This window comes from Nomascus leucogenys, chromosome 13, assembly GCF_006542625.1.
Source record: "Nomascus leucogenys isolate Asia chromosome 13, Asia_NLE_v1, whole genome shotgun sequence".
NCBI lineage: Eukaryota > Metazoa > Chordata > Mammalia > Primates > Hylobatidae > Nomascus > Nomascus leucogenys.
In genome coordinates, this window is record NC_044393.1 from 43,929,748 (window position 1) to 43,957,114 (window position 27,367).

The window sequence follows — 27,367 nt, forward strand, 5'->3', positions numbered from 1 at the left end:
AACTGGAAATCCATATGCAAAAGAATGAAACTGGACTCTTATACCACACAGAAAAATCAACTCAAAATGAATTAAGAATTTAAATATAAGACCTGAAGCTTTAAAACTAGAAGAAAACATAGTGAAAAAGCTTCATAACATTGGCCTTGGCAAAGATTTCATGGATACGACACCAAAAGCACAGGCAACAAAAGCAAAAATAGACAAGTGGGACTACATCAAACTAAAAAGTTTCTGCACAGCAAAGGAAGCAACTAACAAAGCAAAAAGGCAATCTACTGAATGAGAGAAAATATTTGCAAAACACATATAAGGGGTTAATTTCCAAAACACGTAAGGAACTCCAACAGTTCAATAGCAAAAAAACTAATAACCTGATTAAAATATGAGCTAAAGACCTGAATAAACATTTCTCCAATGTCTCCATAAAACATATAAATGGCTAACAGGTATATGAAAAGACGCTCATCACTAATCATCAGGGAAATGCAAATCAAAACCACAGAAAAATATCAGTTCATATGACTATTCACAAAAAGAACAAAATATAACAAGCACTGGCAAAGATGCAGAGAAACTGGAACTCTAGCACCCTGTTGGTGGGAGTGTAAAATAGAAAACAGTACAGAGATTCCTCAAAAAATTAAAACTAGAACTACCATTTGATCCAACAATCTCACTTTTGGGTATTTATCCAAAATAATTGAAATAAGGATCTCAAAGAAGTATTAGCACTCCAGTGTTCATCACAGCACTATTCACAATAGCGAAGATCTAGAAACCACCAAAATGTTCATCAATGGATGAATGGACAAAGAAAATACATGTACAATGAGATATTATTCTGCCTTAAAAAGGAAGGAAATTTTGACACGTCATAACACGGATGAATTCTGAAGACAATATGCTAAGTGAAATAAGCTAGACATCATTTCTCTACCAAGTCCAATCTACTGATAAGCCCATCAAAGGCATTCTTTATTTCTGTTAGAGTTTCTTTAATTCTAGCATTACTTTTTTATTCTTTATTATAATTTCCATCTTTCTGTTTACATTACCTATCCTTTCTTGCACATTGTCCTCTTTTTCCTTTACAGCCCAAGAGTCCTAGCATATTAATCAGTTATTTTAAATTCCTAGTCCAAAAAATCCAACATCTGCCATATCTGAGTCTGGCTCTGATGCTTGCTCTGTCTATTCAAACTGTATTTTTTTTTTTTTTTTTTGCCTTTTTTGTGCCTTGTAATGTTTTTTGTTGAAAGCTAGGCATGATGTACTAGGTAAATACTCCTTTAGGGTGAATAGGTACACAGGCCTTCAAGCTGAGGTTTTATGTTCATCTGGTTAGAAGTTAAGCTGTGTTTATTGTCTGTTGTAGCTGCAAATGTAGGTATCAGAGGCTAAACTTTCCTTGGGTGTCCTTGTTTTTGTCTCTTTCCCCTGTCTTCAGCTTTCCTGATTGATTGATTGATTGACTAATTTGAGACAGTCTCACTCTGTCACTGAGAATAGGGTGCAGTGGAGCAATCTTGGCTCACTGCAACCTCTGCCTCCCGGGTTCGAGCAATTCTTGTGCCTCAGCCTCTCAAGTAGCTGGAATTACAGGCACCTGCCACCACACCCAGCTAATTTTTGTATTTTTAGTACAGACAGGGTTTTGCTCTGTTGGCCAGGCTGGTCTTGAACTCCTGGCCTCAGGTGATCCACTTGTCTTGGCCTCCCAAAGTGCTGAGATTATAGGCATGAGCCACCGTGCCCAGCCTGGAGTGCAGTGGTGCCATCTCGGCTCACAGCAACCTCCACCTCCTGGGCTTAAGTGATTCTCCCACCTCAGCCTCCTGAGTAGCTGGGAGTACAGGCGTGTGCCACCACGACTGGCTAATTTTTGTATTTTTTGGTAGAGACCAGCTTTCACCATATTGGCCAGGCTGGTCTCAAACTCCTGACCACAAGTGATACGCCTGCCTCGGCCTCCCAAAGTGTTGGGGATTACAGGAATGAGTGAGCCACCATGCCTGGCCTCCTAGAGACTTAACTAAGGTCTAAGACATGTGGTTCATTCAGTTGTATAATCGTTTCCTGCTACTATACAGGATCCCTATTGATGTGGTGGCAAGGTATGGGGGAGGGGAAGCCTTTTATGGTCCTTGGATTAGGTTTCAGTCTTCTAGTGACCTGTGCAGTGACCTGGGCTGTGACCTTCACAAGTGCTGCTCAGTTCCTATCTAACTCCTGCCTTTGCTTCATGTCACTCATGTTCTTCTGACTGAGGCTAAATATATGGTGAGATGGCTGGCAAAGGATGGAGACCTGGGTTCATTCCTGTTGGCCAATGGAGACTTCTTTTAATATCTCCTATACACCAAGTGACAATGGCTGTGACTATGATTATTGCCTACTTTGCTGAGGATCGGGTCTCAGGACTATTCCCTTCTTAGTAGGTTTGGATTTTTACAAATTTAAACCAAAATAAGGATAATGAAAGTCTTAGATTTTTCAGAAACTAGGTGTGCTAACAGGAAAAGCACAGGCAAGATAAGAATGAAGTGACAGGTAGAAAACAAAGGGAATACCCTAACGGCCACATCTACTGGCACTGGGTTATTTTTCCAGAAGTATAATGGATAGCCTTACTTTGGGAACAAAGGACAGAATCTGTGTGGTGGCAAGAAAAGGCTCAGGGGCCACCGGTGTTGAGGTGCCAAAGGTCATGTTCAAGAGAAATAGGCAACTGTGCTGATGAAAACAGACAGCTGAGAACAGACATCTGAAGGCATCATCACATCTGAAGGAATGCTGAATTTCTAAGTATGCTTCCAGCTCCTTATAAAGTGAATTCAGGGTAAATTCTAAATGAACATAGTTCAAACCTATTATTCCAGGCACATGACTTTCAGCAACAAATTTTTCTCAGATGCAATAACTTCTTTCCTACATTTAACTTTGAAGAGGAGCTAAATTAAAATCACTGGATGGGATTCAATCTGTGTGATCACATTTTTATGACCTTGAGAAACCAAGGCTTTCATTTGACTTAGTTTAAAAGGCAGCATTACCTTCTGTTTTCAGTCACACTCCAGGAGGAGAGAGAACAAAGCAACTTTGCAAGTACTTTCTTCAAGCCTGAATAAAGGCACATAGCACTTCATTGGCCTATTTGAGGCTGGAAAGCACAAAAATCAATATGGATGGAGCAAGAGGTCAAATTGCCACTACTTAGTTTTCTTTTCTTTTTTCTAATTAAAGAATCTAATTTGCTTTTTGAGCTTCCTATTTAACCTTATAAAATATTATCTTTGATGATACTCCAACTATCTAGGTAGTAAAGATTCACTGGGAGACAGCATAGGGTACCAGTTAACTCTGGTCACAGAGGTCCAGTTTGGAGCACACACAGCTGTTTTATGACTTTCGATATGTTACATAACTCCCTGTGCCTCAGTTTTCTCATCTGTAAAATGATGATGATAATAGGATTAAATGATTATAAATAAAGGTGTTAAAACAGTGCCTGGCACGGAGTCAGTACTATTGAAGGGCATATCACCATTTTGGTTGTGATTTGGGTGGTAGAAAACAGAAATTAAGAGCATGCATTCTGGCATCAGACTGGTAGTTTAGACCCTAGCTGCATCTCTGTGACCTGGGCAGGTTATTTAAGCTTTCTAAACCTCATGTGAAACATTCCACTTGGCACCTGCAGCACAACACCCTCCTGGTTCTCCTCGTTCTTCCCTGCAGCATCTTCTGAGACTCCTTTGCTGGTTCCTTCTGACTTTCCCGACCCTGAATGTGGAGTCATGCCCTGGGCCACTTTCCTATTTATATTCACTCTCTAGTGTTCTTCTTAGGCCCATGGCTTTAAAATGTATGTATACCCTGATGATTTACAAATGTATTTATCTAGCCCTGACCTCTCTCTGAATTCCAAGTTCATGAAATCCATCTGCCTACTCAGTATCTCCCTGTGAATGTCAAAAAGGCGTCTCAAATCTAACATACCCAAAACTTCCGTCTTGATTTTCTTTCCCTCAAGTCTGTGTCCTTATCTCAATAAATAACTCACTCTGTCCCCAAACCCTGGAGTCATCCTTCTACTCCCTTTTGCTTATAACCCACACCCAATCCATAAAGAATCCAGCTGGTTCTTCGTTGTTTTTTTTTTTGTTTTTTTTTTTAAGACAGGGTCTCCCTCTGTTGCCCAGGCTGGAGTCTAGTGGCATGATCTCGGCTCACTGCAACCTCCACTTCCCGGGTTCAAGCAATTCTCCTGGAAGGAGAACATCACACACCAGGGCCTGTTGTGAGGTGGGGGCGGGGGGAGGGATAGCATTTGGAGATATACCTAATGTTAAATGACGAGTTACTGGGTGAAGCACATCAACATGGCACATGTACACATATGTAACTAACCTGCACGTTGTGCACATGTACCCTAGAACTTAAAGTATAATTTTAAAAAAACTACTTTTTAATGATACTTTAAAGGTGGATACATATCATTATGCATTGATATATAAAACAAAGCAGGCCAGGTGCAGTGGCTCACGTCTGTAATCCCAGTACTCTGAAGGCAGGCAAATCTCCTGAGGTTAGGAGTTCGAGAACAGCCTGGCCAACATGGTGAAACCCCATCTCTATTAAAAATACAAAATTAGTTGGATGTGCTGGCACACGCCTGTAATCCCAGCTACTTGGGAGACTGAAGCATGAGAATAGTTTGCACCCGGGAGGTGGAGGTTGCAGTGAGCTGAGATCGTGCCATTGTACTCTAGCCTAGGCGACAAGAGCGAAACTCCATCTCAAAAAAAAAAAAAAAAAAAAAAGTGAAACAAACAAAAAACCCACTAGCATGAGAAACTGCTTGTTGGTTAATGCAGATAGGCACACCCACTTTTAGAGTTCCTAGCAGTCTATAATGTTCCACTACTGCTTACCTGAGTGTGAAAATGCACTTGCTCAGATGGTGAGGGTACAAGGGGAGGGGAAACACAGGTTACCTTGGCTGCTGAATCACTCACTCAGCTACTTTGTTACCATGTGTTCCCACAAGGAACCCTGAACATGTCCAATTCAGCCTGTTCCCAGTCATTATGGGTAGACACTTCTATCCATGCAATCCTTGCTTCCAATTCTTCAACTGAGTTGTATTAATTTTCTTATTGCTGTATCACAAATTGCCACAAATTTATTATTCCATGAGACAGGAGTCTGGATCTGGGTTAGTGGGGTCATCTGCTCAAGCTCTCACCAGGCTGAAATTAACGTGTCTGCTGGAGATGCAATCTCATCTAAGGCTCAGGGACTTCTTCCACGCTCACTGGGTATTGGCAGAATCAATTTCCTTGTGGCTGCAGGACTGAGGCCCTCAGCCCCTAGAGGCTGCATGCCATTTCCTGTCATGTGGTCTTTCCCACAAGATGACAGTTTGCTTCTTCACGCAAACAGGAGAGTATCTTAGCTGCTTTAAATATCTCTGGCTTCAGGCTGGGCGCGGTGGCTCACACCTCTAATCCCAGCACTTTGGGAGGACAAGGTGGGCAAATCACTTGAGGTCAGCAGTTCAAGACCAGCCTGGCCAACATAGTGAAACCGGGTCTCTACTAAAAATACAAAAATTGGCCAGGTGTGGTGGCTCACGCCTGTAATCCCAACACTTTGGGAGGCTGAGGCGGGCAGATCACCTGAGGTAGGGAGTACAAGACCAGCCTGACCAACATGGAGAAACCAAGTCTCTCCAAAAAGAAAAAATACAAAACACAAAAATTAGCCAGGCATGGCGGCACATGCCTGTAATCTCAGCTACTCAGGAGGCTGAGGCAGGAGAATCGCTTGAACCCAGGAGGCGGAGGTTGCAGTGAGCCGAGGTTGCGCCACTGCACTCCAGCCTGGGCAACGAGAACAAAACTCCATCTCAAAACAAAAACAAAAACAAAAACAAAAACAAAAAATTAGCCAGGCCTGATGGCAGGCACCTGTAATCCCAGCTATTTGTAAGGCTGAGGCAGAATAGCTTGAACTCAGGAGGCAAAGGTTGTGGTGAGCTGAGGTTGTGCCACTGGCTTCAGTAAGGGCCAGTCTCTTTTAAAGTCTCATCTGATTAGGTCAGGTCCACCTTGGATAATTTTCATTTGACTAGCTGAAGGGCAACTGATTTGGGACCTTCATTATATCTGCAAAATCCTTCATCTTTGTCACATGACAGCTTCATCACAGGAGTAAAATCCATCAGACTCCCAATCCTGCCCACTCTCAAGGCAAGGGGATTACACAGGGCACAGACAACAGGGAGTGGGAATCTCAGGGCCGTCTACACTTCTGCCTATCACACAGATGATTAATCCTAATGAACTAATGCTGTCAGGTTAATCCTCCTAAATCAAGCCTCATCACACTGTCCTTCTCCTAAAATAACCTTCAACAGCTCTGCAAAGCACAGAGTGAACTCTAAATTCATTAACCTGATATTCCAGGCCTTTCTCAACCTTACCCTAGGTGACATTTTGAACCTTAACTCCAAAAGGCCCTCCTCACCCATGGGGTCCTTTGCTCTGCCCCTCCCATGTCCTCTGTGTTCTCTGCTCCGCATTCCTTCTTGCATTTTCCTCCAGACCCTATTTGCTCTTTCCCTCCTCTTTCTCCTTCAAAGCCTATACAGACTTCAAGATGTTGCAAAGATTCTACATTCTGGATCATATGCTCCTATGTGTCCTCCTTTGTCCCATTTATGCATCTTTGCTAATTAAATTCATTCATGTGATTTTTCTCCAGGCCCCCAACAGACCCTAAAGTCAACTGAAATATTGAACTGTTGGAGTTACAGTGTTAGCTCTATAAATACGATGCTATGCTATGGTCTCAGACCAATAATTAACCCTCAGAGCAAAGGAGAAGAGCTCCAGTTAAACAATAAATTAAGAAAATGTGGGGCCTCAAATGCAGTGGTGATGTCAGCAAGTTAACTAGCATCATTTAAAACCACCTTCTATTCCTGGAGAATATTTTTACCCAGAAAATCAGTAGGCTCAAATTTGATAATGCAGACACAGAAACAACCACTGCTGACTGACATTTTCATTCTGGGGGCATTTTATTAAGAGAAATACTCAAAATTCCCCACATGCCCATATTTTCCAATAAATACTGGAAAACTACATGCCAGAACTCCAAAGAGCTTGACTTCATGCCTCCAAGATCAATAAAAAAAAAAAAGTCATTCAAATGGAGACAGAATGAACATTCTTGACTCTTAGAAAAATGTTTAGTAGGAATTCCATACACATACTCAATTTTTTTCACCTCAGAAAAAGACTGAGTCCTGGGTAAGTATATTAGTCCCCTTGTTAGCCTACCAAAGTACTAACTTGTCCACCATGCCATAAAAATAAGCCCACAAACACAAAACTAGAGACAGATATCATTCTATCTCCAGTAATAAAGTTTCTGATGATGTAATATGTATTACCTGTGCCTCTTTGATGAGGGAAGTATTATTACTAGAAAAATCCATTTGGCTTTCCTCTCCAATAAATCAAATTTCCCAATGACAGGAATCATGTCGGTTCTTCCATCCATAGTGCAAGAACTTTGTACTTGGATATGCTCTTAATAAATATTTCCTGAACATCAGTTTGGATACAATCTATAAATTAAAGCCTATTAATAAACTTTTCACCATAAGTAGAAAATGAATGGTAAGAGGCAATATATTAAAAGGTACAACGGTGTTCTAAAGAGAACATATGCCCTCATATACAAAAATGCCCACTTGGATTTCACTGCTGCCAGCTTTGTGGAAATGAAAGGGTGACCAGCATTACGGTGTAACAGAAAATTCTGGGGGTGGGGCAGTGGTGTGACATTCAGGCAGACAGGCTGTGGGGTGTTCTGCCCCAGCAGATCTAGTAGACCTATGTGACACCACTCTGACCTGGCCTTCGTTTCCTCATTTGTAAAAGGTGAGATCTACCTTAGGTTGTTTACTTAGGTTCCCTCTACCCCTAAAAGAGATTTGATGTTATTAATGTCGTTTTTCAGCACAAAATCAGTTTTCAACAGTTAACAAGTTTTCTACATAGTAGATACACAAGAACTTTCTACAAAGTTTTCTTCTAGCATCTCCAACCAGTAGGACAAAAACATAATACAAATTTTTATCAGTCGGATAATATAAGTTCTCAAAATGTATAACGCTGATGTTCCCATTTAACATTAGAGATGTTCCAATGTTTCCTATTTAGATTCAAAAAAGGAAATCTGGCTTATGTATACAATTAGAAGAACTTATTAACTCATATTTAAACAGATGACAAAAATGATACTATGGCAAGGAATATAAGGATTAAGCAAATTAATTAGACATAAAGTTCTCAGACTCAAACGCTGCATTCCTAGTAAGTTTAACTGTCACCTTCTGTGGTACCAAAACTTCAAAACAGATTTATTTTCTGAAAGGCTGGAGAGTAGGGGGTTGGGGAATGACTTATAAGTTAACCAGGGATTATGTGTATATAATTATAAGCAGCAATCACCATGATTCAATGATATTCAAACTTTTAAAGTTTTTTTGTTAAAGAAAGAAGGAAGGGAGGAAGGAAAGAAAGAAGAAAGAAGGACAGAAAGAAAATTAGGTCTCGCCTAAAAGATTACTTACGAGACTTAAGGAATTTACACATTCATGGCTGAGTGCTCAATAATACATTCCCAGTGGAATGGTCTCTAGAAATGTCTACAATTAAAAACAGAACAGTAGAAAAAAAATTGAATGGCTTACTCTCTTGTTGGTGCGTTAGTGGAGGATTCCTTTTCTGAATCAGGAGAGCTTAGGGTTTGCAAAATACAATTTTTTTCAGTGAATAGGGAAACTCTTTCTTGCTCAGCATGGATTAATTTTAAGGCCTCTATTCCATCTTCTCCCTCCATCTTGCCACCTGGATTTGGCTGTGGTTCTGGGCTCTCTAAAATCAGATCATCTTCACTTATTGAAATGGTGAGGTCACTGCTGGTGCTCCAACTTTCCTCCTCCTTCTCTTCCTGCATTTTTCTGAAGGGCTTTTGTGACTTTGGGTCCCCGTGAGCAAGATGATCTGCAGGTGGGGACATGAATTGATTACCAATCACTGACTTCAGGGGGAAGCAAGGTAACACACAGCAGAATTACTCATCAGTTAAAAACATGGAGAAGCAACGCACACACAATTCATTACAGAACTTAAAAGCTTAAACATATTTTCAAATGTTTAAAAAAATCACAGTGGGTTTAAAAATCGGCAAATTCATTTGCATGTACATATTTAAGAGTTCATTAGAATGGAATTTGTTGGCAAAGATGCTATTTTATGACAAAGAGAGATAATTAGAGAGTATATTTTGTCCTTACATAAGATCACTACCGCCCAGAAAAATCAGCAACCAAACTCAGCCTCTCATCCCACCTGAAACACCTTCCCAAGGAGAATGCTTCTCTTGAGACCACTTATTTTCAGATTCACAGTATTCTGAAGCTGATATCGGAGAGACTGGCGGGCTGGCTCTTTTTTCCTCAACTTCAATATGTTCCTGTGTCAGTATTTCTCCCTCTGATCCCTCTGATCTGCTGGAACTGTCACACTTTAAATCAGTGGTTCTGTTCTCTGGACTTAATCTTTCCTGTAACGGGGAATTGAGTTCAGCAGACTTTTTGCCTTCAGATAAATTACTCTTGCCATGACGTGTGTTACTTCCTATCTCCAAGCAATGAGTTTGTTCCTCCTCAGACAATACACTGGCTGTGACTGGCGTTTTCTCACCAATCTGAAGAGATGCCTTTCCATCTATGTTGTCAGACTTATTTAAGCACTGTGTGTCATTACTAGTTTGTACTACACAGCTGTCTGTCACATTACTGCTCTGGGCTGTCTGTCGGTGTGAATGTGGGTCAGGAATTGAAAAGTTCTTTGTGGGTTGGGGAGATTTGTGCTCTGTACTGAAATCTCCCATGCTTGAGACGGCTGACATTTGGCGGCCCATAAAGATTGTTGCTGGTTGATACAATCCTCTTGACATGGCTGTTCCTGAGTTAATTCCCTCCTGTACTGCAACCTGCAACACCAAAAGAGATGTGAGTTAAACATACTGTGTATAAACAATTAGGTGGGTTTTTTTTTTTTTTCCAGAAATGAAAGGAGGTCAAACAAAGCATGATTATTGAAATCAGCACCTACCACGTTTTATTAAACTCATGGCTTCCTACATAATGAATGAGCAAAAAGCAGTAAAGTCCATAGGATTTAATTTTAATAACAATGATAGTTCACAAAACAAATATAGTAAAGAAAGTAAGCCGGGTGTGGTGGCTCACGCCTGTAAACCCAGCACTTTGGGAGGCCAAGGTGGGCAGATCACCTGAGGTAAGGAGTTCGAGACCAGCCTGGCTGACATGGTGAAACCCCGTCTCTGCTAAAAATACAAAAATTAGCTGGACACGGTGGCGGGTGCCTGTGATCCTAGCTATTCAGGAAGCCGAGGCAGGAGAATCACTTGAACCCGGGCAGCAGAGGTTGCACTAGCCAAGATCGTGCCACTGCACTCCAGCCTGGAGACTCCATCTCAAAAAAAAGAAAGTATAGAATATATGTTTTTGAAAAAAGAAATACATGCTTTGAAAAGACATCATCAGGAAAGTGAAAATATAACCCACACAATGGGAGAAAATATTGTAATTTATGTATCTGATAAGGGTCTAGTACCCAAAATACATAAATAAGTCATATAACTATATAATAAAAAGACAAACAGCCCTTAAAAGTGGGAAAAGGATTTGGATAGACATTTCTCCAAAGAAGATATATGAATGGCCAATAAACACATAAAACGATGCTTAATATCATTATTCATTAGGGAAACATAATTCAAAAGCACAATAAGATATCACTTTACCCACTACGATGGCTGTCTCGGTCTGTTCAGGCTGCTATAATAATACCATAAACTAAACAGTGCATAAAGAACAGAAATTTGTTTCTGATAGTTCTGGAGGCTGGGAAGTCCAAGATCAAGGCAGGCGCCAGCAGACTCTGGGTCTGGTAAGGAACTGCTTTCTCTCAGACAGCATCTTTCTGCTGTGTGCTCGCAGGGTGGAAGGGGCAGGCAAATTTCCACAGGCCTCTTTTATAAAGAAACTAATCCCAGCCATGAATGCTCTGCCCCCTTGATTTAATCACTTCCCAAAGTCCTCACCCTCAAAAACCATCACCTTGGGGATTAGAATTTCAACAAATGAATTTTGTGGGGGACACAAATATTCAGCCCATATCAATGGCTATACTAAGAATGATAGGTGTTTTCATTTAGGATCTTTTTTTTTTTTTTTTTTTTTTTGAGACAGAGTCTCGCTCTATCGCCCAGGCTGGAGTGCAGTGGCGCAATCTCGGCTCACTGCAAGCTCCGCTTCCTGGGTTCACGCCATTCTCCTGCCTCAGCCTCTCCGAGTAGCTGGGACTACAGGCGCCCGCCACCACGCCCGGCTAACTTTTTGTATTTTTAGTAGAGATGGGGTTTCACTGTGGTCTCGATCTCCTGACCTCGTGATCCGCCTGCCTCGGCCTCCCAAAGTGCTGGGATTACAAGCATGAGCCACCGCGCCCGGCCTTAATTTAGGATCTTTAAGATGCAGAGTACCCCTCCAATAATTAGAAGAAATATGAGATGGAAATAAAGACATTATCACTTACAGGTTCTGGGGAGTACACGGCACACCTGGAGGCCACACAAACGTCAGGGAGTGCAGGCAGAGAGAGAGAGAGAAAAGGGACCCGTGTCCTCACATGGTAGAAGCAGGGGTTGAGGGGAAGGACACATGAGCCAACGTCTTTACTGAGTCCCAGGTGTTATCCAAACAGGTTTCCCACAGGCAGCCTGGGGAGTTTTAACTGGTGAGTTTAAAGCAAGCAGGCATGAGTTCTGGGAGGTTACCCAGTGACTGAGAGGTAGTCACTGTGGCATATGGTCCATGGGGGATGCGAAGGTCAGAAGGGCCTGTCAAGCAGGCTGCATCCAGCTGTCCCATAGGGAAGTGGTCACCAGAGAGCAGCTGTGTAAGGCAGGTTATCTGGACTGACCACACTGAGGAACTGGAGAGGAGGGTGGAACTACCAACTGTGTCAGGGGTGACTGAGTCCTGCTTCTGGTATGAGAAGGTTCAACTTAGATTTAAAATGGATGCTGAGGCAACACAAAATTTTAAGAATTCACTACAACAGGCAATAACAAGTGTTGTCCAGGATGTGGAGGAATTAGAATCATACACTGCTGATGGGAATATAAAACGGTGCACCCACTTTAGAAGAGTTTGGCAGCTCCTGAAAAAGTTAAACAGAGTTACCATCTGATCAGCAATTCCATATCTAGGCAGAGGTATGGAGAGTATAAACATATGACTACACAAAATCTTGTACAAGGATGTGCACAGCAACATTATTTATGATAGCCAAAAGTGGAGATAACTCCAATGGCCAACATTAGATGACTAGATAAAATGTAATACATTCATACAAGAGAATAATTTTCAGCCATGAAAAGAAATGAATTACTGATACCTGTTACATCATGGATGAACTTCGAAAATATCATGCTAAATGAGAAGCCAGTCACCAAAGACCATATACTGTAAGATTTCATTTATAGAAAATGTTCAGAATAGGCAAATTCTTAGAGACAGGAAGTAGTTAACTGTTTGCCCCAGGCTGGGGACTGAAGGGCTGGGGTGGGTGTTGGGGAGTAGAAGGAATCAGGGGAGGTAAAGAGTGATTCCTAACAGGTATGGGGTTTCTTTTTCAGGAATGAAAGTATGCTCACATTGATTGTGATTATGGCTGCGCAACTCTGAATATAATAAAAACTATAAAGCTGTCAAAAAAAAGAAAATGAACAAACGAATAAAAAATCCTTAGAAAAGAAATTAAGTTATGCAGCTAATCTGAGATTAGGAAGAGTTCCCGGCCCTGAGGCTGAGATGGGAGGATTGCTTGAGCCCAGGAACTTGAGACCAGCCTTGGCAACATAGTGAGACTCCATCTTTACAAAATAAAAAATAAAAAAATTTTTTTAAATTAAAAAATATTTGGGCACCTGTAATCCTAGCTACTCAGGGGGCTGAGGCAGGAGAATCGCTTAAACCCAGGAGGCAGAGGTTGCAGTGAGCCAACATCTTGCCACTGCACTCCAGCCTGGGTGACAAGAGCAAAACTCCATAAAAAAAAAATAATAAATAAATTATATATATATATATATATATTTTATTAGCTGGGCATGGTGGCACACACCTGTGGTCCCAGCTACTTGGAGACTGAGGCAGAAGAATTGCTTGGGCCCAGGAAGTCAACGCTGCAGTGAGCTATGATCGCACCACTGCACTCCAGCCTGGGCTACGGAGTGAGGCCCTGTCTCAAAAAAAAAATTAGGAAAAGTACATCTCTCCCATCTCTCCCCATAGAGGGAGGAGAAGCAGGAAGATCCAGCAGGATAGAAAAGTATAGAGGAAAAAGGAAGTTCTACCTCCATGATCCTTTAGTCCTCTAGCTGTTCTCCCCAAAGAAAGCAACTCTAAGTTTCTTGCAGAAAGGACCTGGATACACTAGTAGGTATGTGCATAAAGGGTGACATACTTTGCATTATATAATTATAGTTTTTATTATATTCAATTTTAACAGCTGCATATTATCCTATTCTATAGATGTACCATAATTTGTGTAAACAGTCTGCTATTGAAGGACATTGGTTTGTTTCCCACCATCTTCCACTCCAAATCATGCTGCAGTGATTATCCCTGAGTGTATGTCTCTCTGCACACAGGCGAGTGTATCAGTAGGATACTTTTCTAGAACTGAAATTGCTGGGTCAAGCCTGCCTTATAGAATACTGTCATTTCACCATCCAAAGAGGCCATTATGTCATTTTAAAGAATTTTCCATTACACCATATGGTTTAAATAGCAAAATGATATTAATCAACATTCTGACTCACCAATATGAATAGTATTCGTAATATACTGTGTCTTCTATTCCTTTTGTAATAAAAAAGCTGATATATATTATACTGATATAATAACAAAGACAAATTTTAAAACAGGAAAAATTATCTATTACCACTACTATAATCTAACAACTACTTTCATTTTTCCTGTTATAAAAAAACTAGTTGTGTAAATAGATGGCTCTGAGGGATGGGCTACTATGGAGACTTTAGCAGGGCTAAAAGGGCTGAGGCCTCAGAGTGGCTGTGCAATAGCAGTCACTTGGTGGAGACATGAAGCAAATCAGTGATCAGACTTAGAAGTCTGAGAAGCCTTTAATTTTTCATTTTCAAGACGAGTTTATGAAGTGTTAATGCACCAACACCAGAGCAATGACTAACCCAGTACAGGCAGGACACAGCAGGCCTAAGCACCTTCCTCTTTTGATCCGCTAAAGGCCAAGCCAAAGCACAAAAGAAGGCACATTTCAGATATGAGAAAGACACCTGAGGAGGGCCAAAGGAAGTGCCCCTGAGTTACTGCTCTCAACTAGTAATTCTCAAATGTCTCCAACCCCCTAAGAGAGGCAAAACTGAACAACGAATCCAGAGCCAAGAACTGGAGAGAAACAACAATCAGATTGGTAATCTGCACAGTCAGGAAAAGGAGCAGGGAAGCATGACGTAGTTACAGTAAATGCTTCAGAACTACAGAAAGTGAAAATAAGGACCCAATTCAAGAGACAACACTGTTAGCAGAAGTTTATTTCCCAAAAAGAGGAGCATTTACCACTCTCTGTGACAGCAAGTAGTTATTAACTGTTTTGCAATTTTGCCAAGCATTGCCAGACTTCTTGGAATACTGAACTCTGGGTCCTCAACAAACTCTACTAATATACTAATTAATAAGTACATGGCATGTTAGTGGCCTGTAACAACTTAGCAGTTATAAAAAAGTGGCCCTTAATTACGTGTAAAAATAAAAGTCTGTGGATGATGCATCATTCATCCAAGGGCCCAAAAAAGGCAACGTGTACTTGAGGATCTGCTTCAACTCAAAAGGAAGGTTGTCTTCCCGCGCTATTTCTAGTTGTTGCCAGTATTATTTATAGAGAGCAGTAACTTTTTATTTTGACATAATTTAAACAATTTTTTTTATTTATAGAGGTGTGGTCTATGTTGCCCAGGGTGGACTCGAACTCCTGGACTCAAGTGACCCTCCTGTCTCAGCCTCCCAAGTAGCTGGGACTGCAGGTGTGCGTCAGCACGCGTGGCTTTATTTTGATATAATTTTACACTTACAGAAACATTGCAAAAATAATACAAAACATTCCCCTAACAGTGTTTAGCCAGATTTACCAAATGTTTACATTTTATCCTATTTATCATTTTCTCTCCCTCTACATATATGTGTTTGTCTCTGTATGTGTATATACTTAAATATATGCATATGACTTTTTCCGAACCATTTGAGGGTAAGTTCGGACACCCTGCCTATCTACCACTAAGCACTTCAGTGAGCATTTCCAAAAGCACAGGGACATGCTTGTTCTTGAGCAAAGTTCATGATCAGAATCAGAAAATTTAACATTGATATAATCTTGTTTTCTATTCCACAACCCATAATCCAATTTTGTCAATTGGGCCAATAATAAGCCAGTAACAAAGTCATTTATTATTATTACCACCAAGTATTATATACTATACATAATTATTTCTGCTATACTTCTATACAACTGGCAGCACAGTAGGTTTGTTGACACCAGCATCACCACAAACATGTCAGGAATGCATTACACTACAATGTTAAGTCATTAGGCAATAGGAATTTTTTCAGCTCCATTATAACCCTATGTCTAAGACTGATAATGTAATACCATTCTATAAACATTATATTGAATTTTTAAAAATTAAAATTATAACAATCCTGGATTGGGTCCTGGAACAACAAAAAAAAGAAGACATTAATGGAAAAACTGGCAATATCTGAATCAAGTCTAGAGTTTAGTTAACAGTAATGTATCTGTGTTGGTTTCCTAGATTTGCCAAGTGTGGCATGGTAATGTAAGATGGTAACAATGGTGGAAACTAGGTGAGGGATCCAAGGGAACACTTTGTACTATCTCTGCAACTTTTCTGCAAATCTAAAATTATTGTAAAATAAAGATAATTTTTAAAAATTATAACCCCCCAGTACTGAGGAAGGTTAGGTGAAATAGAAGCTGTCACACCGTTGGTGGAATAAATGGGCAGAATCCTCATAGGAAAGAATCTGGCATCTAAAGTCCTAATCATGCTTGTTACTTTGATTCAGTAATTCTATATGGAAATCCATCATAATAAGGAAATAAAGCTAATAGAAAAAAACAGCTATGTGGACAAACAAGTTCACTTAGAGCATTATTTCAAATCATAAAAAGTTAGAAGCAACTTATATGACTATAAAATAGGGAAAGGTCATGAAGTCATAAAAATGAGGCAAATAAAGGCTATGTCATAACAAAAATACTTAGATATGGTAAATTTAAAAAATTACATACTCAGTATGCTTATACCTATATAAAATAAATCTAAACACAGGAAAAAGATATTTACCAAAATGTGTTTATATAGAATTATGTCAAGAATATTAACATTGCTATTCTCTTTTCTTTTTTCTGGTTTAATAAATTCAACTTGATTTAAACTTTTGAAAACCATTTTACTGAGATATAATTCACATACCATAAAACTTATCCTTTTAAAAGCATACAATTCAATGGATTTTTAGTATATTCGCAGAGTTGTGCAACCATCACCACCATCAATTTTGGAACATTTTTTCATCACTCCAACAAGAAACCCCATACCTTTTAGCGTAACTCCCCATCCTCCCCAGTCAGTCCTCAGCCCTAGGGAGCCACTAATCTACTTTCTGCTTGTAAAAATCCACTTATTCTGCACATTTTATTAATATGTAAGTGGAATCGTATAATATGTTGTCTTTTTTAATTGGTTTCTTTCACTTAGCACAATGTTTTCAAGGTTTATCCATTTTGTGGCATTTATCAGTATTTTATTCCTTTTCATGGTTGAATAATATTCTGTTTTAAGGATATACTGTAGTTTGTTTATCCATTCATCAGATGAGAACATGTAAATTGTGTCCACTTTTTGGCTACTATGAATAATGCTGCTATAAACTTTTGTCCACTTTTTGTGCCCAATCTTGTACACAGCAAGCTGCTATGCTTGAATGCTATGCTATGAATGAAACTGTTGCCTCGAATGGTAACTCTATGTTTAACTTTTTCAGGAACTGCCAAACTGTTTTCCAAAGTGTTTGCACCATTTTACATTCCCACTGGCAATTATATAAACTTTTATAACAAAAAATGAGAAACTTGCAAAAATTAACTGCTGCTCACTATAAGGCAATGCTGCATTTGAACTAGCTCCACACTTGCAAAGTAAAATACTGGCTCCAGTGAAATGTGAGCTGAGTTTCTGTAGGCTGGCAGGTTTCCCACTTGCTGAGATCAGGCTCTAGGACAGGTGTCTCTTTTCTTTTTTAAAAGTCTGTCATTTTATTAGCTTAGCAACAGGAAACAGAGTACTCTTTAATCTTAAATTCTGAACATTATTATGTGTCTTCTCAAAGCAGTTTCTGAGCCAGGGAAGCTGAAAAGAGAATGCCATGTTTCACATCATTGTTGACACAGGAATAATACTAGGAATTCAAAAGTTTTTGAGAGACAGATGTTATTGCCAAAAGCAGCAGCATGTATCAGTATTTAAGGATCTGACATAATGACCAACTTTTCCACACCTTCCTATTACTTTCTGTAGTTGAGTGCTAGAGATAAATCTATAATCCAAGATTTTAGTTCAGTTCTTCTTCTCTTCTTGTCACAGTTATTCATCTGCAGTCTCAAAAAATGTTGGGAGTTGTGGGAAGCAATAGCAAAGCACATGAACATGACTGAAAATATTTACTAGTGAACTGAAGATAACTTTTAAATATCAGGAATTCATCTTTACTGGGGGAAAGAAGAGGAGTGAACATAAGAAGAGATCAACAAGTTTAGAATTGTAATGATGTCTTAATCATTATGAACTACAGTATTTAAAGGTAGACCTTAACCACTAATATACTTTGAAAAAAAAGTTATACTTCATGTTTTGCAAAATGCTAAGGAAATTTTTATTTTTTCTTCTTGTTATTATCTTCACAGACAAGGGAATGAGAAGCAGCAAGTTAAATGCAGAATGAAAATGAAGCCGTTATACCAAATTTTCACCTTTTCACATGGTACAATTATTGTTTTTAATTTATATGTAAGCAAGTTCTTAAGTCACATTGAGAAGATTTTTAAAAATCCATTAACAATAATTTACATGCAACAATCCTGAAGTTATATGTTTATTATAAAATTATTATACATATTTTAAATGATACACATATCACACACTGAACTGTGTCCAATTCATATGTTGAAGTCCCAATCCCCAATGTAGCTTAAAGGATAGGGCCTTAAAGGAGGTAATGAAGGTTAAATTAGGTCATAATGGTGGGACCTGAATCCAATAGAATTGGTGTCCTTATAAGAGGAAGAGATACCAATGATCTCTCAGTTCATGCACATAGAAAAAAGAGCACATGAGGACACAGTGAGAAGGCCCCTTCTATGACTCAAGGAAAAAGGCCTCATCAGAAAGCGACCCTGTTGGCACCTTGATCTTGGACTTCCAGCCTCCAGAACTTCAAAAAATACATTTCTGTTGTTTAAGCCACCCAGTTAGTGGTATTTTGTTATGGCAGCCCTAGCAAACTAATACAGTATGCCATTGTGATTTTTAAGTCTTCTTCTTACATGTTGCCACCATGATAAATGTAGTCATCACCAAAATCTCACAACTTAGGCCACCAAGAGATATCTCTGGCCATGAAATTCAACAGTTATTGGAACTATCTAAATTTTAAGATGTATCTGTTAAATTAGGCTTTAATGGTGTATTCTGTAAATTATCTTGCACAAAATCAATCTTTATGAGTTGTCACCATCAAGTGGTATTACCTCCTATTTCTTCAATTCATAGGTAGTCTCCCTACCCCCACACCATCCTCTTCACTATCTTAAATAAGTGGCAAGAATCCAGGATCAAAGTAAGGCTACCCTAGTGGAGAACAACAATGGCAATGATGGTGGTGATGGTGGCATCAAGAGCAGGGAACATTTATCAAGCATGTACGAGGTGACAAGCAGGAGCTAAGAGATTTATATTATGAAAACAACCATTATTATTAGCCCTACTCTTATGAGACTTAGCCAGGTTGAGCAACTTGTCCATGTTCACAGAGCCAGGATTCAAACCCAGATGCCAGGACTCCAATGCAAACCTCTTATGCTACAATATTCAAAACTGAGTCAGTCAAACTCAAATTGCATTACTGAACCACGGCTTTTAAAAACAAACAAACATAAAAATCCCTAATAATGAATCTGAAGCCTGTGCCTAATTTCTAACTTCAAATAACTCAAAATCTAATCTCACCTGAATAGAACTTGTATACGATAAATAAAACCTAGTCTATGTGGGGTAAATGGAAGAGTAAGAGAAAAGCAGGTATGAGCTTCAAGAGAAATTTGGCATTCCAACATAGTGACAGCAGGTAACTTACACAAAATAAACAGAACACCCCAAAACCACTGTTTCACATCCGTAGGCCTAAGCAACTGTCTTGGTCAAAGTAATACAAAGTTAAGTTATGGTTTTCAAGTAACACTTCCTAAGAGGCTTAACAAATACCTAAAAATGTCAAGGTAACAGCCCTTTCTTTTTATAATACAATTCAATATCCCCTGTATATGCTCCACCATCCCCAAGTACGGTAACTCAGGATAAAACTCTCTTAGAGATCCCCATTCACAAAAGAAATAAGCAGAACTACATCAGAGGGATAGAAAGGCACCTCCAATTTCTGTAATTCTGAGGGATTTGAGTAAGGACATAAGCAACTCACACTCCCCCACAATTAAAAGAACAGTCTCAACCACAAGCAGGCTCCTTCTTCCTAAAATGAACTAACCACCTGCTCATCCCTTCTTCATAGGTTTCATTTTTAAAATTGTATCAAAATTATTAAATTATAGAAATGAGACACAAGGCAAAGGGATGTAAAGAACAAGTTACTTATTTTCCCCAGCTCATTGCCTCCCTCTCCCCTCCACGAGGTAACTGAAGCAAACCAGTTAGGATGCCTATTCACACCTTCCTTCAAACCCATGACAACTAATTCCTTGCTGGTAAGGTTTGGCCACTTGTACAAAGTGAGGGCGTGTTGTAAGCAACTCTCCGCAACCTGCTTTTCTCTCTTAATAATATTCCTTGGACACTGCCCAGATCATGAGGAATGCACTGGATTCTGGGTGCCATATGCAGAGTACTTGATCATGAGGGTGCTCTCTCTCCCTAGCTCAGCCTCTCCTCTGCAGCCGCTCATTCAGGCTGCTTCTGTGTTTTTGCTACTACAAATAATGTTGCAACACACAGACTATATTTTTGCCGTTTTGAACAAAAGATTTTCTTTCTAGGGCACAGATTACCAAAAGCGGGACTGCTGGCACAAAGCATATGTGTGTATTCATCGTGACTGTTACTACCAGATTCTTTTCCAAGAAAGTTCTAGGCACTAACTTTTTTTTTTAAGACTGCATGAAGTATATCTTTTTCTAATAATACAGTATTTCATGGACTATAAGTATATGAATTTGGAAAGTCTTCTAAAGAACAAGAACTCAATACTCGTTCTCCTAGGGAGCTTCTATAAACCCTTTTATACTATCAAAAGGAAAAAAGAAACAGTGTTTCCCCACAAAATTTATCTTCTTCTTGTTAAATTGACTTAATTTCTTTTCCCCTTCTCATCCACTTTTTTTCACTTCCCCCTCATTCCACACAATAGGCACCTGTATCTGTGAATACAATTTTCTCACTTGTTAGAGCTTCTGTCACATAATACACTTGCCACAGAGTCCTGCCACAGAGAAGAGCAAAGGAAGACAGCTGGCTAGCCAAATGTCCCCACAAAAGGTAAGTTTTAAAAATACTGTTTTTCTTTCCTTCTTGACTATGAGAGAGTAGCTAATCCCTTTAAAAAAGGCCCTCTCCCACCATTTTCCTAAGTAAATCCTTTCTTCCAGTAACTGAAAAGCAGACTGATGTATTTATTAAGACTCCAGACCAGTATGCCACTTACTAGCTGTGTGACTAAGAAATTAAGTTACTTAATTTATTTGAGTTCCCATTTCCTAATCTGTAAAATGGGTATTAAAATAGTTCTTATTTTGTAAGGTTGCTGTAACCAATGTATATTTCTATACACCTATATTATATAAAGTGCTTAGAATAGTGCCTGAAAGACCTATGGGGGAGCTGTCCATCAGAGCCACACTCCCCACCAGCTCCTTGGAAGGCACCCCCAAAAGCAGGAGTGGAGAGTCCAAATGTCATCTGCCCTCAAACACAACATGAAATGGGGAGTACCCTTCACTCAGAGAGCAGCCCACCCCTCTTCCTCCTTTCAGGTCAGCAGGTTACCATCATTCACCAGGTGCAGGGTTCTGTTGGGTGGTGTGGCAGGCAAGAAGGGGCCGGGCCCTGCCATGTGGAAGCTTACTGTCGAGTGAGCTGGGAGAGAAGAGCATGTTCTACCCTCTCCTGAAAAAAGGTCTGCAGATCTGCAGATGTAGTTTTAGGGCCAGGACTTGAAATACAAGTTGTGTAATTCGGGTTAATTTCTAATTGTTTTCTGAATACAAACACATATAAATAAGAAATCAGTGAATATAAAAAGGTCCAGCTGAACACAGAGAGGCTACTTTTTGACTTGTCATGGCTCTGTCTAAATCAAGTACAGCCATAACTTTGAGAATGGCAGAACTGAGAGCCACATTCCCCACGAAGGCAACTGCTCAGAGCCCCCGTCTAGGGAGATTTTTGTGTTGTTTATAGTTGAGCAGTGATTCAAGGAGGCTGCTGGTGAAGGCAGCACTGTGGGCTAATAAGGATAAGAAATCGGGCTTATACAGAGAATCTAAGGAATAACTTCTACCTCCTCCACCCACTGTTATTTCCCTTAGCAGGTGTGAGAGGGCGGGCCCATATCCCTGGGCCCTCACCATTCCAATACCTGCCCAGTGTCCTCCTGTAAGCACCTGTGCCTCTTGGCCCGAGTGTTTCTCTCAGCTGCTGTGCAGCACCAGAAGAGGAGCCAGGCGTGGCACTCCGGCAGTGACAGACCTGGAGGGGAAACACCTCCCTTTCCTACTCCTTGAATGGGATATCCCTGAGGCATGCCCTACACAGTCATCCAAGATTCCCCAATGGGACCGAGCACCAGGTGCTATGAGTGATAACCCACTCAATCACACATTCTTACAGCCCACTTTCCCTTCCCCATGCCATCTTCCTCCGTTTTCTATCTGTGCTTCCTGGGACCACCTCCCAGATAAACTACTTACACTCAAATCCTTGTGTTAGGGTCCTTCCCAGGGGATTCCAACCTAAGTCACTTGCTCTTTCAATAGAGACACTTCAGTATAGTTTTAGGATTCCTTTCCCCCTTGCTGCAATATTTATTTCAATCAAGTTTCCCCCATACAAGGTATCTGGTCCCTTTACTCCTTGGAGATGAGCCAGGCCCTACAGTGGCTGCCTTGGTCTTATGAATGGTGCTCAGATCCTGGGAACACATCTGGAATGGAAGAATCCTTTCCATCATCTCATACTGGGGTGTTGTCTTCCCTGTCGTGTGCCTCTCCTGCAGTGGCACTGCTCCTGGAAGCACCTCGGACACATGCTCAGATCCGTGGCTAAAGCCACTGCAGAGCTTATCCCTGCATACCAGGCACACAGCCGCCTCCTGTGGCCGTGCAGGCTTTCTCCCTTCAAGTTCTTCTTCAGTCGAGCTGTAAGGCATTTCTTCTGCCCAACAAAGCCAACAGAAATGGATGCTTCTTTTATTGCAAACATGGGCAGTTTAGGGGGCGGGTCCTCAGCCTACCATGGCTTACCTGATTCAGCTCAAATACTACAGCACCAAGGAAGACCATTTCCTCCCTCAAGTCTAGGTAAAAATGTAGTATTTAAAATTGTTTTTATTTCACCAGGAATTTCTCCAACTTTTGAAGAGCTACCCAAACTGTCTTTTACCCATACTACCTTAGAGGGCATTGTTGCAAGGTGGTTAACAGCATGGATGCTAAGGTCCAATGGTCTGGGTTTGAATATTGGCTCTGCCTGGTTGTGTAGTTTTCGGCAAGTTAACTAAATTTTCTGAGCCTTACTATAAAATAGGGGCAACAATATCCTCTACTTCCAGGGTTGTTGAGAAGATTAAATGAGTTGATACACATAAAGTGTTAATACAACACCTGGCAAAGTAAAGTGCAGTGATTATTACCCATTGTTACTACCAGTATTAAAAGTGGGAATGACACCTTTATAACCATTCTCCCACCTGATCCTTGCAGGGAGGGTTACCACAGAGGAAGTGACGCTCCTCAACAAGCCTTCAGTTCTGTGATGAAATTCCCTGGTCCTCCACACCTATCCATCCCTGACAGAGTATAATCAGTTTGCTTCTACTTCTAGTAGAATATATTTCACAGCATAATAGTTCAAAGAAACCTTACAACACCTATCCCTAAATGTATACTCTCATTCAAAAACGCCATCTCAATCTTTCTTGAGGACATGCATTTTTATGTGTTTTTATGTATATTCTCTAGTCACTGTTCTTCAACCAGAAGAATATGACTGGAAACAGAGTTTGCCCCCAAAATAAAAAATAACAATATATATAATAGAGGTGAAGAATGACTATAGTAAAATTTGTGAGGATTTGAGTGGGGCTTGAAATGTGCCTTTTTGGTAAGACACGTTTTTTGTAAGCTGACTAAGTAAATTAATAGTGGAAACAAGCATGGCAGATGAACAGACTAACTATTAATCCTTCTAAGCGAATATATGATTCTAAAAAGCAACCACTGGATGCAAGCAAACAATAGATGTCCTACACCAAAACTGAGCCAGAGTTTTATATTTAAAAAATGGACACACACCACTTGATGACTTTTCTTGGCATCCAAGTTACTGCCTGTGGTTGAAAGCTGTACAGCCACTTAAAAAAATACCTTTTTATAATTCAGAATGATCACCAATTTGATAGATCCTCTCCCCTTTATTAGTGTTTTCCACCTCAATGGCCATCCCCAATACAGGCCCTCCATTCTGTTAATTCCTCCTGTCTGAATGGAGCCTGATTTCCTCAGTTCCACGTACTCCTCCCTAGGCTCATCCTGCACAGCACTGCCAGCCTCATCTTCCCGCAGCTGCACACATGGGATGTAACTGCTCTGCTCACAAGTCCTTCCTTCATCTGCCCCAACACACACACACACACACACACACACACACACACACACACACACATTCAAGGAGGAAATCTCAGTTTTTTAGCCTGGTACCATAGCTCCAGGTACCAAATCTCACAAGGTAGCTTTCCAAGCTCATTTTCTACCACTGACTGGCATCCTGCCCATCCTTCTATGCCAGCTCACACACCACCTCCTCCACCAGGGCTGGGGTTACTCAATTCACAGGAAGCAGAACCTTCTTTCTTCTCATTGCTCATGCTTGTCCCATGTGACTGGCACTTTATCACACACTATTCTGTGCCTTAGAAAGAACACTGCTTTGTGAGAAGCACTTTGAAGCTAAGAAAATTGTGGCCTTCATAGAGGGGCCTACTGTGGCTTCTCAAACAGAACAGATGCTTAACAACTATTTATTGATTCAACCAGTGACTGTACTATGCTTCAGGAAAGGCCCTGGAGGTCAATGACCAAGACCAATTCATATGACTGCCCAAAGAAGAGAAGCTTGGATTTCCACTGAACAATAAGACATAACTCATATGATAAGGAATGGTTCAGGAATTAGTATAAGGATTAACTAAAACATGATTTTGCTGAAATGTATTTACCTTTGAATTGGTTGAACATCAATGGAAAATTAGAAAAGGCAAAATATAAATTTCTCAAAGTGTTACCTAATCGATTCTTACACAGCCAATAGTCAAAGCTTTTAAGGAAATGACACCTTTCCATATAAATGAAAAGACTTCTAATTATTATATGTAACATTTTAAGGGGTTGTCAACTGTATGTCTCTTGCCCTAATTTTAAATATGCCCTAAAAGGAGACTCCACAACTACATGCAAGGTAAAGAATCAGTGGGTAAATAAAAAAAAAAAAGCTTCCGTTTTCCTGAAGTACCATTGACACTGCCGTGCTAAGAATATGTCTATCAAGAATGGCATAGAAAGAACTAACTGGCTTCTAGATTAAAACACATCAATTATTTCATGACTGAATGTCAAACAGAAAAACCGCCTGAATGCTTTAAAAGTCTATCACATCATACCACATTTGGCCTACATCGAATGGCACAGACACCATTTATCACTAAAGGCCTTTTTATATAGGTCAAGGTTGCTGAGGCTTGGTGTTTTGTATCTTACAGTTTAAAGAATGCTCTAAATTCTAGGGGTTTTTTAAACTTTTTAATCTATGAGGAAGGAAAACGAAAACTTCCTATAAACTCAGATTAATGCCTGCTAATGCACGGAAGAAAGAAAAACTAAAACATTCCTCCTACTATAAAAACAAAATAGTGTGGCCTCTGTTTCTTTTCTGATAAGAGTCTTAAATACCAAACAGTTAACTGCATAATAACATTTACTGGCAGCCAGGCAGCCTGCTTAGCAGATATATAAAGCAGGTAAAAGGAGAAAAAGTTAATTTCTTGGCTGAATGATTCCATCGGTAGCTATAGGGCAAACCTGAAAGTCTTTTAGTAAAGTAGCAGTTGATTCTTCTATCAATCTGTAGCACACACACTCTTCCAAGGAAAGCATTAAATATGAAAATCATATCCCGTTATCATCTGTTTCCAGCTTTCAGCCCAGTAAGCTTTTCTTAATGAATGCTGCAGCCTAAGGAACAAGCATGCTGTTGGCTTTTCTGAATAATGGAGTGATGCTACCATTTTTGCTTATTACAATATCGACTGGCTGAGGGGGTTTCACACATAGTCACAAGTGACTACTCTTGCCAGCATGCTCCAAGTTATTACAAGATGTTTTTAGACATTTCATCTAAAAGAGCTTTACTGCTTTTAGTGAAGAAAACATCTATGGTCTTGAACAGAATCATTTATATGGAGATAGGCGGGAGGATTAGAAGCCTGCATTACAGCAGATACATAGCAGAATTTATTTAAGTATTCCTTGCCGATCTTTTTGTCTATTGCTTAGATATGCAATCTTTTCTTTCCACTTTTTCTGTGCAAAGGTTAAAATGTACAAAATTATAATATATTCACACAAATAAAAGAATCAAAATGCCGTATTTTGTTTACTTTCCATTTAAAACACTTCTCAAACTAAGAAAAGAGCAGCTACAAGGCATGATTTAGAAAAACAACTTTACCTACTGACAACACTGAGGTTTTCTTTAGAGTCTATCCTTTCTTCCCAAAGTAACTCCCTTTCAGCAAACTTAATTAAATTAGACATTAAAGCAATATTCTGTAAGCAAAAATCTTTAAATAATCACTTAAGGTTTAATCAAAGGGATGTTTCTAATAAGATGATTTTATTTAAAATAATATCTTAAAATATAAACACTCCAGAACTCCTCTGTTAACAGAAAGGTTATCAATTTAGTTTATTACCTTTTCTCTGTCTTCATCTGTCAGTTCACCTTTTAGTCCCAGGCTATCTTTTGAGAGTAGCATCTTCTTAATTTGAGTCTCATATTCGAGCTAAATATAAACAAAGTTTGATTTTGTGATAAATATTTTTACAACTAGCACCTGCCTGTATACTGCAGTCTTTACAACATACAGGGAGCACTGAAGTAGAAAGTAAAAGCTGATGTTGCCAAGAAATTCACCTTATCTTAGAAAATGAACAATTTTGCAAATGACACATATCAAAAGTTGAATTTTACAAAATGCTACAATTTTTAAATAAAATAAGATTTGATGGATTTTTACTTTCATCAACTTAGGGAATAAAATCTTTATATATACACACATGTACATGTGTATATATATGTGTGTGTGTATATGTATACAGTTTGATACTTTATCACAAAAATACAATTCCTTTATTATGAAATTAGCACATTAGACAGTGTTTCCTTTTAGAAGTTTTGCCCCCCAAAAAAAATCAATCCTACTGATTTCTTATCTATATGATATCTACAAAATATCATGATTCTGATAATCACAGCAATTCAGTATACTTGCTAGATCATCAACTTAAAA

At 39.6% G+C, this 27,367-nt stretch overlaps 1 protein-coding gene across 8 annotated transcripts in view; it reads right to left on the reverse strand.

The window, feature by feature from the left end:
• KIZ (kizuna centrosomal protein) overlaps positions 1 to 27,367 on the reverse strand; it is a 140,285-nt gene that overhangs the window by 93,552 nt on the left and 19,366 nt on the right. For all 8 annotated transcript variants that reach the window (XM_030825490.1, XM_030825491.1, XM_003268242.2 and 5 more), the window contains 3 exons: positions 26,771 to 26,860; positions 9,435 to 10,080; positions 8,774 to 9,086 (listed from right to left, as the gene is read on the reverse strand). In XM_030825490.1, the coding sequence (XP_030681350.1) occupies positions 8,774 to 9,086; positions 9,435 to 10,080; positions 26,771 to 26,860 (1,049 nt within the window). The remainder of the gene's footprint in view (positions 1 to 8,773; positions 9,087 to 9,434; positions 10,081 to 26,770; positions 26,861 to 27,367) is intronic.